Source organism: Aythya fuligula, chromosome 2, assembly GCF_009819795.1.
Source record: "Aythya fuligula isolate bAytFul2 chromosome 2, bAytFul2.pri, whole genome shotgun sequence".
In the NCBI taxonomy this organism is placed as follows: domain Eukaryota; kingdom Metazoa; phylum Chordata; class Aves; order Anseriformes; family Anatidae; genus Aythya; species Aythya fuligula.
This window is the reverse complement of record NC_045560.1, coordinates 110,665,879-110,683,526: the sequence shown is the minus strand read 5'-3', so window position 1 is coordinate 110,683,526 and position 17,648 is coordinate 110,665,879. Positions and strand designations below refer to the sequence as shown.

The window sequence follows — 17,648 nt, the reverse complement described above, 5'->3', positions numbered from 1 at the left end:
CATCCCATCCCACTGCCTCAGCCTACATGTAACTTCTTCACAGATAGCCAAAATTGAGATAAATTTCACGTCAGACCACAGAGAGACAAGAAAAGAATACAACCTCTGCCTTACAGAGTGTACAGTACTTGCTTACTAACTACAGCATTATACAGTACATTCTTGGTAGCATACCAGAGTACAATCTGACAGTCAATTATTTGTAGCTTGCTATTTTTATGACTTTCTTGCAAAAGTTTTTTTTTTCTTTTTAAAATTTTAAGATTATCAGAAGTTATTTTCAAAAATTTATTGAAAGATCCTGGGACTCTGATTACTAGAGAAACTACTTTTCTAAAGCTGCACCCTAAGAGGAAACTGTTAAAGGGTCTACAGTAAAATAAAAGAATGAGAGGTAAGGTTTTCCTATGCACTGCGAACAAACAGAATCATTTTGAGCAATCAAGTCAAACAGAATTTGTACAACAGATTTATCCACCTCTTTCCATTTACAGAAAACACCTCTTTGCATTTACGCAGTTAAAAAGCAAACAATTCTGCAACACAAAGATGCTGGTTTTACATTGTTAATATCAAGTGGCATTAAGCTATCTTTTCCCAGTCAATTAGAAAAGAGCAAAATGAAGTTTTTAAAGACTTAAAAGCTACTATTTATATCCCCAGACATTACGAGCAAGATTAAAAACAAAATAAAACAATTCTCAATACTTACTCCAATTCCTTCTGCAACTGCTGGAACTGTTCAGCTATCTTCTTATTTTCATCCTGCAAGTTGTTCTTTTCATTCACTGCAATTAATGCATAACAAAATCAATTCACACATGGTAACATCATATCAGATCTCATTTTCTCAGGTCTTCTAAGGAAATAGAATCAGTTCTAAAACCCTAATAGCACATATCTTCTGCGGCTTACCAAACTGAGTTTTCAAGTTCATCACTAAAAATGTTATAAAATGATTGATAACAGTGGCAAAGGCGTCACAGCTACTAGATCCCAACATTAGTTCCACACAATCATTAATTAATTTTGCCCACGTGCATGCAAGTGTTGTAAAGATGAATGAATTGTTCATTCAGCTCTGTAGACAAAAATTGCCACAGGACACAAGCTTGACGCAGGTAACTTTTGTTTGAATTTGCTATTTTGTCATCACCAGTTACTTCTAAAGTCAGGGTTTCCTTAGAAAAACCTAGCTGTCAGTCATTTTGTGTCTTGACTCTAGGAATAAACAGAAGCAGCCACATTTTAGCTCCAGTAACTACCTTACAGTGTAAGATTTTCCACGTCAATACGTATTAGCACTTCAATCTAAGATGGTTCAAATAACTAGTAATTGATCTGTGTTAAATTATTTTCAAACTGTAGAATTAAGTACCCCCTGACTGAACTTCTTGGTCTTAGAAAAACATACCATGTATAAATTCTATCAAGTTACAGGAATTCATGAAGGATGCGTTCACAAAACATACTGTTTTGTTTTCAGCCTTGTGGACAGAACTTACTAAGCTCAGTGATGAGTTTAAGATTCTGCTGCCGGATATTTTCGAACTCTTGCTGTTTCTTTCTCATATGTTCTTCAGTTACAGCACAACGATCACATAATCCTGCTCTTAACCTACGATAAAATTAAGAGGGAAAAAAAGCTTTATGAAAATACTGCCATGTGCAAAACAGATATCCACGCTTAACTGGCCTTTTGAACAGTGAAAACTAGAAAGTTTCTGACAACTCCGCAGAACACCACTTCGTTGTAAGTACTGCAGATTTATGTGGGGACACAGCTGTATCTACATGCACTCTCATTTGCATAAATGGCTGTAGGTACCAGTTACTTCTAAAACAACACATTTGTGGTACTTTCATGGAGTGGAGCATCCTGCACCTTGCTGCTGAAAGACTGTCAGGTAGGCTAATACAAATTCGGTCAGATATAAATTAACATTCATTATAGGAAAAGTTATTTCAAGCAAATACAAATAAGCAATTGCTTTAGTAACCCTGATTACTCTTTTGCCTAAGAATTATGCACAAGAAGAATATATCAATGCCGTTAAGCAAAGAAATTAAATAAAAAGGACAAATTCGCAGTTCAGTCTGTAACAAATACCAAGTAAATGTGACCTTTATCTAGACACTAACACTTTGAACTGGATCCAAAAGGCTTCATTGAGACATTGCCTCCACTGTCTCTGCTAGTCTAGATCAGTTGTTTAAGGCTCATCTGTGGTCAGAAAAGGACTCGTAATAATCAGTACATCTTACCTGACACATTCATTCATGCTGTGAAACCTGTGTTCAGTTTAAAGATGTTAATTAAACGGTATTTATTTGTGGTACACAGCAAGAAGTAGTAGTATTGTCTAAGTGAAAGCCAGATTATTTGCCTTCTAAGGCAAGACAACAGTTGGTTAAGAGTTCTGCTTTGCTGCTGTTAGCACATGAAACAAGAAATAGCTAAATTTCCAATTATGCAGTTTCATATTGGAAATAAAAGCCATCTTGGTTTATGAGTATTTTAATATTGTGGAATTTGGGAAAAGGTAAAATACTGAGAAGCCTCTTCATGTTAGCTTTTCTGATTGCATAATAAACACACTATCATCATCTCCCTGAAATAAACAATTTTAAATACAATTTTTTTGTTTTCCAGTATGTATTTCCTCTGCTAAGGGATTAGAAAGTTCCATCCACTGCGCAAATGTCTCTACCTGTTCACTGTGAAAGCTTATTACCTGCCTGGCTACAAGTTTATGCCTACTGCCTTTTACAGACAATCAGAGCTAAAAGCAAGTTTTGAGTATCACAGCTCTGATGTTTGTGGTAATGCAGGAACGTGAGAAAATAATTTCATTTGTAATGGTCTCCAGTTCCCAGAAAGCTTCTAAGAGCCTAACAAAGGCAAATTTAACAAACATTCGAAAACAACTATCATTTTTTTAAAAGATGAAAAAATGCACTGTGATTTCATGTCAATTGGTTTTGGTTTGCTATACCAGATTAAACAGAAGCAGATAAGGGAAAGGGAGAACAGGTCAAAAGGTGATCAGAATGGCTGAGCCAGTGGCAAGAGACAGAACCAATGATTAAATTTAATATAAAACAGACAAATGGAATAAGACCCCAAAACTGAAAGTTTTCTTAATGAATTATTTCATTTGTTTCAAAATACGTTGTGTAGTTCACCTTTGGGTTTTGTATTGTTTCTTGACTGATACCAAATTTATGTCTAAAAAAATGAACAAGAAAGAATGTGTCTGTCTGCCTTCCAGGTTGATCTGCTTAACTTCCATTTGTCTTTACTGCACTAAATGCTAAGCACTTAGAAAATAGCAAAATAATAATTCAGTCAGAAGAATTCAAATTCTACACTTTTCTTTAAAACACACTATTTGGAGTGTATGCGAAATGGACTGGTTTACAAAAACCAAACATTCAAACCTGCAAAGCATACGGAGCTATTCTGAAAGAACAAAACACAACAAATCCCAGAGCTAAAAAACACTGGCTCACCTGTCTTCTAGAACCTTGATAGTGTCATGAAGCGCCTTTTGCTGTTCTCTGAGCTGTTGGTTCTTGGTGTAAAACTCTTCAAGCCTCTCTGCATCCCTAAAATCAAACAGAGAAAAAGCATTACCTCTAACTTTAGGTTATAGCTTCTATTTTTTCCAATAAAGAATTCTTTCTTTCATGCTCTTGGGTAATTCAATTGACCATCAGCAGAAAATAGTAAGTTGAAGAAAAATGAAGCAAATGTTTCTTATGAATAGTAATTTAGAGAAGTCTGAGCTAGAAAAGTAGCAGCTAGTTTCTAATTCTACAGCTAGAGTTGACCTTCTATAAATCTGATCTTTGCTCAGGACAAAAAAAAATCAGTTGATGATAGTCAAGGCATAAAAGCTAATAGTATTCAAGTAACAACTTCAGGGAATGTAAGCTCAAGTGCTTCTTAAGGCACTGTCCTGCTGAGCTGCTGGGGAGCTAACTGTGGGATTTTGCAGCCAGGTCATTTTGCTCTTTTTTCAAGCAGTGAGTGCAACCTGTACCACGGCAAACCAGAACAGGTTTGTAAAGCTATAATAAATCTCAAGAGCCATTAAAGGTTTAATTCCTCAGGCAGCAATTGCCAGGCTACAGAACATGAATTCCCAGAACACGAATGGGAAGCAAACTCTCTTCCCAAACATCTCAGAAATAGAAGAACTTTGGTATAATTTCTTCTCTACAAGACAGGAATGTTTAATTAATGAAAAACACCTCCTCCTCAGAATAGTTATTATATATATGGAGTGGTAATTCATGTTGAGAAGACAGTTGATATTAATAAAGAAGGAGGAGATGTGGGAGTATGGCCATGGGGGTCGGCAAGCCCCATCGTTGATAATGACATTAGACTCTTAACGATGATGCCATCAGGAATGTAAAAGAGTTTAGAGGGAGCAAAGAAGGGTGATTCAGGAGACTCCATGCAGTCTCAGGTTTCTTGTTCTCCAGCCGTTAAGGCATGGAAGTTTCTGGGTGTTTGCCATTGCTGTTATATGCAAAGTTATTTTGAAAAGAACTGCTGTGGGGAGAAGGGTATAAGAGGGGAGCCTGTCCTCAAGATAATAAAAAAAGGCAACACGATATAACGAAGTTACGTCATCAATAAAGAAGCAGGAAAAAGGAATGAATAGGGACCGGTTAGCAGAATGGAGACCAAGACAGGAACAGGCACGTTGATCACCTCATGAAGATGGGTTCGGCCAAACTCAGCAAACTGCTCAGAGAAGCTCGTACAGAAAGTCGCTGGAAATGGGCGCACCAGAGCTGGAAAGAAGCTCCAGCTGAGATAAGTGGACCCACGCACACACAACTGCCCCTTGCTGGTAAGCGGTTGCACATTATGGGGAATCATACGTCCTTAGGAACAAAGACTGTCCTGGTAACCTTACAGCTTATTCTCCTTATTAACAGTTTATGAGCCTGAAATATGGGACCAAATTGAGGTCAAGGCGTGGGCCTCTGCAACTAAAGACGACAAGGTTGCAGCGGGATTGCTCGGCACCTGGCGAGCAATCTCTGAGGCCTTAAAGAGCCATGTGGGGCCACAGTCAGAAACGTGTGGTTTGCCAGACAGTGAGGGAGCTGCGGGCTCCTTTACTGATCCGACTGCTACGCCATCGGCCCCTCTGCTGCTACAGCCATTGAAGGCTTTTGCTGTTCCGCCCCCTGGTGACCTGGACGTGCCTTTTGACCCAGGCCTATTGGCCATGAAAAGGAAATGGATATGCTTTTCTTCAATCTGGGAAGATTAGGATACATAAGGCCCGAAGACCGAATTGCTTAGTAACTTAAAGCGAGACATATTGTTCCCACGACTAGCCCTGGAACTCCCCGGTGTTTGTAATCAAGAAAAGGAATGGAAAATGGAGACTGTTATAAGTCATGGAAGATATGGGAGCACTTCAACCAGGCCCACTATGCTTCCCCAGTCATGGACATTAATAGCAATAAACTTAAAGGATTGTTTGTTACCTTTTCTGATTGTACATATGCATAGGCATACTTGGGTTTAGTATGTAAAAGCAACGCTCTGTATATTTAGAATGTTTGATGTTCGTGTGTGTGTGTTGGTGGAGCGTAGACTCCCCGCACACCCAGCGCTGTTTACTTGCCTTTTATAAATATTCCTTTTATAAATATTACTAAATTCAGATTGAGTTGAGACTTCATTTATAACACTCCCCTTGACATTTATCATCTGACCACAATATCCCTTCAGGATGCAAACACAGCATAAGCAACAAGCACATGATATTTTTCTACAAATTAACTTTCAGAAGCTCAGCAGCTGAACCTATGCAACATGACAGTATCTAAGTTCTGAGAATTCATTCCTAGCTCTTCTTTTTACCACGAAAACCTTTGTATATTCCAAGAAAGTTCGTGTTTTCATCATGTCTGAGATGAATTATTTCAGAAAACCATGAAATTGGCTGACAAAAGACAGCCAAGGACAAACACAAGTAAAGAAAACACATTTACTAACTTGTTGATACAATTCTTTTACAAAAGATTTACTTTCAAAACAGCACTCCCTTTAAAATATATTAATCAAACATTTGCATATTGCTGGTATTGCATGATTATTATAGCAATACAGAAAAGTAATAATCATGGGCCATAAAGTGAATGGGACAGCTGGGAGGATCTGCAGCATACAATCCAGATGTATTTTATTAATTCTGAAATTTAAAAGTGGGTATTTTTTCTGCACTACCACCCAGTCCACTATCGTCCTTTTCAACTGCCTATAGAACATATAAAATGGTTAAATGTTAACAGCGTGCCGGACCATTTAAGGCTTACACTTTCACATGAGAACAAAGTGTTGAAGTTCTGTTACTTCAGTTCATTAACCATGTAAAGGCAGGCCGCGGCAAAAGGTTAAGTCTGAAAAAAGCAGTCTATATTTTTCTGATGCTTCTGACAAAAAAAAAAAATCTCATGTTTTTCAGTTTACTAAATTACAGAAGTCCTAATATTCAATACTAATACTCCTACTCAATTTCAAAATCCTTTCTCAAGCTGCCTTTAAGACGTACCTTATTCGGTGGCATTGATTTATTTATTAAAAATACGTAACATACACTAATACTCCATTCCTTCCACTTAAATCCTGTAAAATATCACCAAGATATTAAAATGACAGGAGAAAAAAGGCTTTTTTTTTTTTTAAAGCCAGTGCAGCCAATAAACCCAACAGACATTTTAGACTATGAGGCACTCTTCTTAATGAAGAGTTTCTGACCTAGCATTTACAAGTCATTAGCTCCAGTGCTGAAGTGGGGTACAATATAAGGCGCTCATTGTCAGCTGGTTACAAAGTCTGAAACTTTAAACCTCAGGTATTCAGATGCATCCAGGAGAACAAGACCTACTACATAAAGAGTATTGTATTGACAGTGTGGTAATTGGAGAAAGATTCCAACAAACAATAATTAAAACATTTGCTATGTGTTTGGTCACATCACTGATAATAGTCAGCATCTAGAAAATTAATCAAGTAATTTAAGATTTTTGGGATACAGAAGCACGTCATGACATAGCAGATCAAGTTAACAGTAACAGCAAGAGATCTTTTCACCCTTTCAGATTAGAAATTTAATAACTACTTGATTAGAGAATTGTACATAAAAAATAACAAGATGTTAAACTGACCCATTCTCCCTCAACCCCCCCCCAAAATACACGTAACCTGTTAGTATAAAAACACAGCACCAAATATTTGCTATCAAAAAGTAACCTAATAACCATGATGGCTCAGCCATCCATCCACAGTAACAGAGATGGATTTCCTGTGATACTGCATTACCAATCTCAATGTTCAGTAAGCTTCTTTAAAATATAGACAGGTATGCTGCTTGATCTTTAATGAAGGATCTGACAAGATGCCATGATGCATCCTGACATCTTGGTAAAGCCCATATGAATTAATAGTTCCAATTGACTAAAAATTTGCTGACAGACCAAATAAACAGTTGGACTCTACTGCTACATTATTTTTTTTTTTAAATCACAGTTAAAGAGCAACTGCAAAGAATATATACTGTAGTAGTAGCAGTCTAGTGCTCGACTGAACAAGCAATACAAAAGTTGACAAACCTTGATCCGTAGGAGCAGGTACATACTGGGGGTAGCTGGGAGTTAGTAATGCTGGTACCCTCAGGATCTGTAAAACCTGCTGTGGTGAATTGCTACAAAAACGTAGCGGATCCTCATGGTACCACAGTAAGATGGATGCTGTTGTGGAAGTGATTAATCAACACTTCCTTTTGCGATCCTGTCCTGAACTGTTCCTTCAGCTGTCACTGCTATCATCTAGCAGCTTCTCTGTAGCATTTAGCCCCAAGAAAGTGCAGAGAAAACATCATAGCATCTGCTTAAAGCATCAAATGACACCACGTGGACAAGTCAAAACCATAGGCAGGAAACCCACAGCCTTCACAGATTAGATCTTTATGAAAGCAGCTGAAATGTGAGAAGATGTGACACTTTGCAGCCTCAAAGTACTACTGTGGATTACCAAACACCAGCAGGATTGGCATCATTTTACTGAAGTAAGTAAAACACACAAGCCTTGAGGAGGTTCAAACCTAGGGGAGCCTTATTTGTCACTTACACAATTCAAGAAACCAAAAAAAAACAAAACAAAACAACAAACAAAACAGAAAACAGACAACTAAAACCTAACAGGAATTAATAAATGACACGATAATATAAATGTTACTTCTGTAAAAGCGCAAATTGAACACAGCAAGACAAGCTTGCTGTCTCAAAACTAGGACTGCACGTCTTACTGCTTCAAATAGCAATGCTGGGAATGTCAATATGTAGTATTTTTTGCTTATTTTAAGAAGGGTTACATTTTATTTCTTCAATATATCTAACACAATGATATTGTTTTCCAAATTGGAAAGAGATGAAGCGATTTATTTTTATTCCTCTCATACAGCACTTTCGATTGCAACTCATCATATAGGACATTAATCTTGTAATCCAAATTTTTTTCCCGAAACTGCTTCTAATGAACAGAACAGGATTAGCAGTAAATATTTACTGCAAAAGAAGTCACATTCGCCTTAAAAGTATAAGAAGTGACTGAAAATTAGCGAATTTTCTTTTTTTTTTTTAAACCAGAATCCTAACTGAATGACTAAAAGCTGGGTTAAGGCACTTCAGCTGATATTAATGGCAAACATCTAATGAGGAGAAATATATTAAAAAGTTATCTGTAAAGAGATGTAAGTGGCAAGAGAAGACTTGACCTCAATTTTGAAATGTTTCCCTAATCATCTTTTGTTTTAGAAATGCCAACAGTGTTGATGGGCATCCTAGAAATAGCATAGATAGGAAAATTTTACCAGCCATTTGTTGAAGCAAGACAAACCTAGCGTTCAGGTGACACATCCTACAAAGAGTTATCTACATCTTTAGATGACTTTAGGTGAATTACTAAAATGAGCAGAACTTCCTACTGTCTGAAAGGAGACATCCACAAGACTTTACTTGATCTTACAGGAATTCCCACTCATTAGTCATACTTAGACTCTCCTTTAATAAATCAGATCATAAGGGTGAGTACTTACAAGCATCTTTCCTTCTTTAACTTAGATATTTTCAGCTGTAAGCCTGAAAGTGGAAAGAAAAAAGATAATTGTTATACAATTTTGATTTAACAAAATCAGTGGACATAAATAAATTCTCCTTTTGCCAATGGTATCTGCAACAGAGAGAGAACAGTCACTAATTTGGAGAGAAAATGGTTCATTCTGGATTTCTTGGGTATGTTCTGCAGTATCCTGGAAACCAGTAAGGCTATTACAATCCTGAGGAAAAAGGTACTTGTTAAACACTCAGAGTTACACTTAGACAGGTATAAAAACACCCTCTTTGTAAAAAAGAAAAAAAAAAACAAAAAACAAAACAAAAAAAAAAAAAAAAAAAAAAAAAAAAACCCCACACATGCTAATACCAAGTACTATCAATATATTTTCATTGACTACGCATATATAGAGCAAAGTAAGTTGTGCACATAAAAGTTGTGTATATATAAATCCATAATACTACACTTAAAATGAAGCATTAATCTAATAATGTATTAGATATGCATAAAGGAAAGTTATTTAAAATATATTTTAAGGCTTTAAGTACAAAAGGACAACGTGTTCTGTTGGAGGTACGCTACCAGAACCTCTCAGCCAAAGCTTTTTTGGAACCTCTTAAGGCAGACTGAGGAGAGATCATTTCATCTGTGGCCCTTCTCCCACTAAGGAATACAAAATCCAAAATGTATGTTCCGTGCATGAGTAAAAAGGTACCCAAATCCAAATGATGCTCTCAGGCACGAGTGGCCAGCTGACAGCCTGATCTAGAGAGCAGCCCAGCCAATCTGCTTGCACTGTTTTGGGTATTGGATGAATGTGCACAGGTGCAGGAATATAAAGGTGCTTCAAGTAGGGCCTGACTTAGGTGGGATGCAGTGAAATTTATGTGATATTAACCATATGCAAGCTGGACATAATACCTATTCTGAAAAAAAATGGTTGGAAATAATCAGAGTCCTACTGTGTAACATTTCGTTAATTACATATGCAACAGGGATTTTAAGAAATAAAAAGGAAGCGATGTAACATTCCCAACACCGTATTTTCTTCAAACGGTGAAAAGTAGTGAGCAACCTGTGTCTGAACACGAGGGGTCTTGTGCGTTTTTGCAAAACCATTAGTCCTTTTTGGAGGATATAAACTTACAGCACCAGAACACTTTTAGACAAACTTCTGACAATTTTAAACTTAAACCAAAACACATATTCAATACATTTTTAAAATAGAAGATGCTGGCTAAGGCAGCTTGTAGACTTCTTTTACCTTCCACCTACCACACTTAACTGGGATCAGCTCAAAGGGCAAACTAGTTGCTTGAGAAGGTTCATTGCTCAGGACACTTAAAATGCAATGGTCAGATCAGCCAGAGAGTCACTGAAACCATGCCACAGATGGCTACGGGGTGCCAGTGAGATAATGAACTAAGAATGCAACAATTGCTTAAAAAAATGAAAGGGTTATTGGGAAATATAGCAAGACTTCTTTCACGTCTAGGTGTTCAACACCTGTGAGATGTTGTGTTCTATAACGCAAATCAGCGCAGAAAGAAGGTTTATTTTTTTTTAAAGTAGTTGCTATTCATCAAGTCAATTAGGCATCTGCAATTAGAACCCCTATAAAGCATGCTTTAATGCTGCTCCACACCCATCGGAAGGAATGAAGCTGCACAACAATGCATCTCCTGTATGAACAGGTAGTCTGTTCAGCGAGGATTCAGGATTGTAACACTGGCAACCTGAGCCACAAATTGCAGAGGCAGCACTCAAAAGGCACAGCACTGTGCTGCAGGTAACACTATCTCCCCTCTCACCTGAATGCAGGAGGAACCTAACTGGTTACTTACAGGTTGTGTTTTTTCTTAATTCAAATGACTGCAACGAGAAGGCAGGAATCCAGTTTGTTACATTTATCCAAGAGCACTGGATTACTACATTAGGTGTGATCTCTTCCTGTTGCTTTTCCAGAGCATGGGCAGACTTTAACCAAACTAATTAAGACAACTTTTCGTTTTCTTTTAAACAACGAGTTTTCAGATTTCCCCAGTTAAGGGTCTAGTAAACATATAAACATGGGCAACTACACTGTGTACAGTCCCAAGTCAACTTCCTCTCTTACACAATAATTCTGTGAAATAGGCAAGCTACAGAGTACATGAATCTACATTATGGAAAGCTCATAAGTGTTCTAGTAAATGACACTGTCTCTATTAAGATGATGGAGGCTTTCTTTAAACTATCATTAGGCAGATTAAACACACAACACTATCTTAGGAAAATTGCAAGTTGATTAAATTATGTCCTTGTAATATTTCAGTTAATAGATGTGACAATTACTGTGCTGATGATTTTTCAAATGCAGTAATCTTCTGAAAATCCACAGGGCTTGGGAAAACAGCAGAATCACTGAAGTTCTCTAGGAATTGGTTAGACAAGCTTCTGTCAGCAGTGACACAGACGAAATCCTACCTTGAGGGTACAGAAATGGATCGGATGGCCTCCTCACTTCCCTTCCAGCCCTGTTTTTTTTTTTTTTTTTTGTTTTTTTTTTTTTTTTTTAAACTTTTTGAAGAGTTTCCAACCATTTCCTTTCCTACAGCAATAATGAGATTGCTTTCCTCATGGTTTTCCCAGCTTCTAGGACTACCGTCTTTTTCACCCCTTTACCCTATTTCCCCCAATACCATTTTTAGAATTAAGGAAAAATTGAAAAGAATTAAAGCTATTTCTTGCACACAAAATTCTCTTCTCCTATTTTTACACTGAAATATGGTTCTTTTTAGTTCTTTAGATGTGAATTCATCCTCAGAAACCACCTTGATAAGACACACATGCAGGAAGTATTCATATAATCATTTTGAGCTAGATTTAAATGTTAGCACCTGCAAAAATTAGTCACTTTATAAAACAGCATTTTTAAATTCCTTTCTGATCTGCATGAGCTATATAAGTGTTTCACACATTCTACACGTAAGAAATGGAAGCAAGCGTATTTTTAATAACCATTAATCTGAGTTGCTAAGCATGCTTGAATTCCATGAAAAGTCAGCCAACATTGACCATGCCCAATCTCTTTGGAAACTGGGTTGTAGACTGTCACAATGAATTTGAGAGAAACGTTAGGCTAGCTATTTTGTCTAAAGAGATCCAAAATTTGGAGATACAGCATTTTTTGCAAACGATCATGTTAAAAGAATAAAAAGCTTTCTAATGAGGTCGCAGGACTGGGCATGTTTAGATAACATGGAGAAAAAAAAAACACTCTTTACAATACAGTAATTTAAAAAATCCAATGCAACCCACTTCAAAATGTGTGAGTTTATATATTTACAGAATATAGACTACAGAACACTTCAACTATTATAACTTGTATAATACATCTGATTGTTTCAAGCTTGCTCTTCATAAATTCTGCTTTTCATGGACTTGTAATGATTAGCAAGAATTCCATGATGGTAGCACCCTGTGCATTGTACTTGCAAAAGACTTTCTCTCCAACTACTAACTTTCCCCTAATCCAACTTCCACCATCTTTAAAATAATTTTTTGCTGACATTTAGATTGGAAACTCATGAGTCAATTTTAATTCTTATTTATAGACTTCAGAAACAAGCAAAGTCCAGGCAAGCCTGTGTTTGATGTTTCTAAAATATCTTCCAGTGCCATTTTCTATAAGAGGATCCCCACCTTTTGAAAAAATTAACTATCCTTCAGGCATGTCTTTGATGTTATCACGGAAGACCTAATTTTACCTAACACGGTGCGGGACATACTGACAAAGGGCTAGGCATGAAAAAGTCTGCCTAGTGGCAAAATTATCTGGCCCCACCCAGCACACGTTCTGAAGAGTATCTTTACATGCATAAAGAAAACCAAAACGTTAAATCACGTGCTGCACATCCCAAGGAACTAGAGAAGGGGTCACTTAACATTACCCTCTACATTAGAGCTTTTTGGTTTTCAAGTTTTTGTTGTTCAGACATGCCACAGATTGCCAGATCCCATTCTGTCAGTAATTCTGCATGTTATCTGTAGCTGACATCACGCCCACTCTGAAAAGAAATATCAAGATTAAAAAAATAATCCTCATGAAAATCATGAAAATACTTTTTTTTTGTGTGTGTGTTTTGAACACAATATAAAATTGTGTATTATATGGCTTAATGTTTCATTTTTAAATGTAACAATATCATACTAACTGGTATATCTCTCCTTTCAGCTACCAAACCAATGGATTTTTTTTTTTTAAAGAAAAAAAATAGCTACTAACACAAAGAATCAAGGCTTGGCATTGCTAATTGTTGAGCTAATACTTCTGTGGCTTTTAGCATGAAGTATGAAGCATCCCTACAGCTCTTAACTCACAAAAAAAAACACCTGCTTTTACTCCACATGAATAAAAATACTTTTTCATGCATAATAATGTGTTCGTTGAAGATGCTGACAAATATTATTCTAATCCATTCAGAAAAGATGGATTGTGTGCCTTAAGAAAACAAAGCAGCTTGCTTCCAAAGTATTTTAGCAAAACATTTTACGAATATTACTTCTGAAACAGTATTATAAGAACATAAATATTCAGTGCAATAATTCATCTTTGAGTGTTATTAGTTTCCTATACCGCTGAAGAATGGAAAGACACTAACAGCGAACCATAGTAAAATTATTAACATGCTGATCATAAAGTGTAGCATAAAAATAAACAACGTTATTATAAATTCTGCTGAGAAATTGTTGACCACTAAAAACCGAAGAAATGTTTTTCACTTCAGTAATACGAATCTGCAATGGGATTTGGCGTATGTCAGGGGACATAATGCAAATGCTTGTCCTGGCCTCCGTTTTAATATATCCCAAGTGACTAAACCCAAAGGAAAAAAAATACATTTAATAACTTGATTTGGAAACTTAACCATAACCATTAAAACTAAGCCAACATTTGAATATTTCCTTACGCAAACACAGATCCCATATAACATTGTGTTATTTGCCTCTCAAGTGACCTCGCAAATCATTTTATACCTGTTGGTAGTTTAAATCTGATCCTGTTAAGCCAGGCTTAGGTGGTCAGTCTATAAGGCTCACTTGTAATCATTCAGTCCCTCATCTTGGCATAATATAAAACTTTAAACATGTATTTAGTTCCACACAGATGGAGTGGTATTCTGGTTCAAAGTTCTACTGTGGCAAGAGACAGCTTTCTGTGAAATCAGACTTTACTTTTTACCTTGTACTTCTTTATCGTGACATTCTTTCAGCTTGGACCACAGCTCCTTGAAGAAATCTCCAGAAGATTCTGCAGAATTAGGGCTCCCACAAGTTCCTCCAGATGCATTCATCTTGTTTCTTCCGCTCGACTTACTTATTTGCAGAACTGGCTCGCTCTCACACTAAGTTTTAAATAACATAGTTATGAAGCTGTTCCTGAAGACAGGTGTATGCCTGCAATGACAGATCGACACCATTTATGTTTGCATTTATCAGAACATAACTTGCAGCCAGAGATGAAACACAAAGCTCACTCATACTCTTGTCAGGTTGTACTTATTTACTGACAGCCACCCTGACTGTATAGAAGATGGCAAGGATTTTGCTGCAAGTAATAATAAAATAACAGAAATTTGTCCACTCGTACTGTTCCCCCACCCTTTCAACAGGTATCGACTTAGAAATAGATTAAAATACTTGGCAGTCTTTAGTATTTCTCCCTGGAAACTACCGTTACACAGAACTTGTTTTCTAGAGTAACACGTGCTTCCAAAATTTTGCTATCAGAAAAACTAATTTGTGAGAAGTTTTATCAAAGATAACATTTGTGTACATGCTTTCTTTACCTAGATGTGGATAAAATGAGAGATTCTGCAAAGAGAAGCTCCGATCTCCTTGAAGCCTTCCTGAGTCTACACTGAATTTATTCCTACTCCACGACGCAAAGGAACTAAATCAATTTCAGAATTCCTGAGTCCCCAAAACATCAGTATTTTAGGAGAACTCTATCAGAGTCAGACAGCTCTGCCTTAAAAGTCAGACTGCCTATACAATTCAGATGGAACAACCTTACCTGTAATTCCTCTTTCTTTTGAAGGGTTTCTTAGCACAGATGATGCCCTCAGGTGATCTACAGGGGAAGTGTGGTACTCAGATCTGGGTCTGAGCCAAGGTGATTCAATTCTAATTGGTGCACTGGGTGTCCAATATGGAAATGCTCACGTAATCTCTGCCCTTTGGTTCCCTGGGTATGCAGCTACTGGTTTAACTGGTCACCACAATAAACCGTTTAGGCCACTGGTCAACAACCTTGTCTAGGATCTGGAGGCCTTGGTTCCTGTCTCCTTTCTCAAATCTCTGTGTATAGTCTTAAGCAAGTCACTTTTATTTCAGAATGCCCATCTTTAAAATGTAGTAAGAAAAAGGGAATTCAGCATTATTTTCAACAACGCAGGAATACTCAAACTGTATATACTCAAACTTCTATGGAGTAAAAAACATTGGTAATCATTAGGTACCTAAAATTTTGCTTTACTATGCTACGTCTCTAGAAAATTGAGTACCCATGTCAGCACCTGATTTCAAACCTAGCTTATATCCTTATTTCCAGAATAGTCCTGAACAGAAAATTAATTTACCTTTTCAAACTGGAATGCCTACAGTTCTTCAGCTTTAGTTGAATGGCACTCTGCTTGCATCTTCAGGGCTGAAATGCTTCGCTTTGTGTGCTGTCACATTAAGCCATCTTACAACACTTCTTTGTGGAACCGATTGCCTAGTGACATTAGGAAGGTCTTTTAAACTCTTATTTTTCTACCTTCAACCACAGGCAGCTACCTCAGAAAACATCTTTTTCTCCGTTGAGCGCTAGGGTGGTGAAATCAATAAACTTGCTTGTGCTCATTGTCTCAGGTTTGAGTATCTCCAATCAATCATTCTTAAGGAAAGTGCACCTGACTCCAGAATAAGGTGTTCAACCTGTCTTCAAAGAGAGGGCCCCCAACAAGCGTTCAAAGAGACCCCCTGACACTACTAACCCACTAACCCATGTCCCCAAGCACCACACCCAACCTCCCCTTGAACACCCTCAGGGACGGTGCCTCCACCACCTCCCTGGGCAACCCGTCCCCGTGCCTGGCTGCTCTTTCTGAGGAGAAATGTTGCCTCATGTCCACCCTGAACCTCCCCTGGCGCAACCAGCGAGCCATGAGGTCTCCCTGCGCCTCCTCCTCCCCAGCCCAAACCCCCCCCAGCTCCCCCATCCTCCCCTCACAGGGTTGTGCCCCAGACCCCTCCCCAGCCCCACAGCCGTTCCCCGGACAGGCTCCAGCCCCAGAGCCCAGCCTCAGGGCTCGATCCCCTCTCCCCGTGCCCTGCCGGCCGCCACACCACCCACCCCTGACAGGACCCGGGCAGCCGTTGGCCCCAACGGCCCCCGCTCCATCTCGCCTCAGCCCCGGGGAGCTGGGGAGGGGGGGGGGGGGCGGGGGGAGGGGGCGGGGCGCCGTTACCTGATTGGCTCCCGCCGGCTCCGCGCCAAACGGCGGGAAAAGGCAGCGCCGCCGGCCGCGGCCCCGGCGGCAGCGATCGCGGCAAATCTCGCGAGAGCGGCGGCCTGAGGCGACGGGAGCCGCCCCCTCCCCGTCCCCGGCTGGTGTGGGGCCGTTATGGCGCCCGGTCAGTGCAGCGTGAGGGGACAGAGGAGCGCGCAAAGCGTTCAACGTTAAACATTAAACATTAAATATTAAACCCGTCAGGCACGGAGCGACACGGAACTGCCAGCGTTACCGTGCTGCCTCGGCTGCTGGAGCCTGCTGTTTGTGTCACTTGGGATTTTTGCCAATGCGATTTTTTATTCCTCCCCCCCCCCCCCCCCCCCCCCCCCCCAAATTGTAGATCAACGTTATTTAGTGCTTTGGGACCAACCCTGCTGTCTGCCATGAAGGAAAAACTCTTCACCTTTAGTTTCTAGCTTGCCTTAGTTATGAAATAGAAACAAAACACTGCTTTCCAGAAATACTATTCTGCCTCCACATGGTTCCACTTTACCATTATAACACATATGCAGCTTAGTGGCATCCTGAGAGGACACACTGGTGTCCTCTGGCAAGGGCCGGTGCTGCAGGCATACACTTTCTACTCTATTAATTGTGGTATTTAAAAGATAAGGTGTTCTGGTATTTAATAGATGTTAGTAGCTTCTTCATCTTACTCTTGTCCCGTTACTCATACCACTCAAATCCCCATAAAGTATCATTAATACGGAGCTACAGAATAAATGCAATTGGATCTGAAATAGAATTGTAATATTTCTAAAAAAAATTGAAATTCTGTCAGAAAGGAGTCAGAAATGACCCATGATTAAGCAGGCTTTACATCTGTTGTTCAGCTTTGTCAAAAATACTCTGAGTTTCCCATCAACTATATACCTTGGATTTTGAAATGTTTCAGAAATCTTTGTTGTGGAAGAAGTTAACTTTTCCACTAATTCCTTACCATTGCTTAACCACTATTT

At 38.6% G+C, this 17,648-nt stretch overlaps 1 protein-coding gene across 1 annotated transcript in view; it reads right to left on the bottom strand.

The window, feature by feature from the left end:
• RBBP8 (RB binding protein 8, endonuclease) overlaps positions 1-16,593 on the bottom strand; it is a 35,658-nt gene extending 19,065 nt beyond the window's left edge. Inside the window, exons 1-7 of the mRNA XM_032183294.1 lie at positions 16,530-16,593; positions 15,772-15,908; positions 14,373-14,587; positions 9,132-9,174; positions 3,514-3,609; positions 1,506-1,618; positions 713-788 (exon numbers count right to left, since the gene is read on the bottom strand). Of these exons, the coding sequence (XP_032039185.1) occupies positions 713-788; positions 1,506-1,618; positions 3,514-3,609; positions 9,132-9,174; positions 14,373-14,484 (440 nt within the window). The 5' untranslated portion in view covers positions 14,485-14,587; positions 15,772-15,908; positions 16,530-16,593. The remainder of the gene's footprint in view (positions 1-712; positions 789-1,505; positions 1,619-3,513; positions 3,610-9,131; positions 9,175-14,372; positions 14,588-15,771; positions 15,909-16,529) is intronic.
• Positions 16,594-17,648: the final 1,055 nt, after the last annotated feature.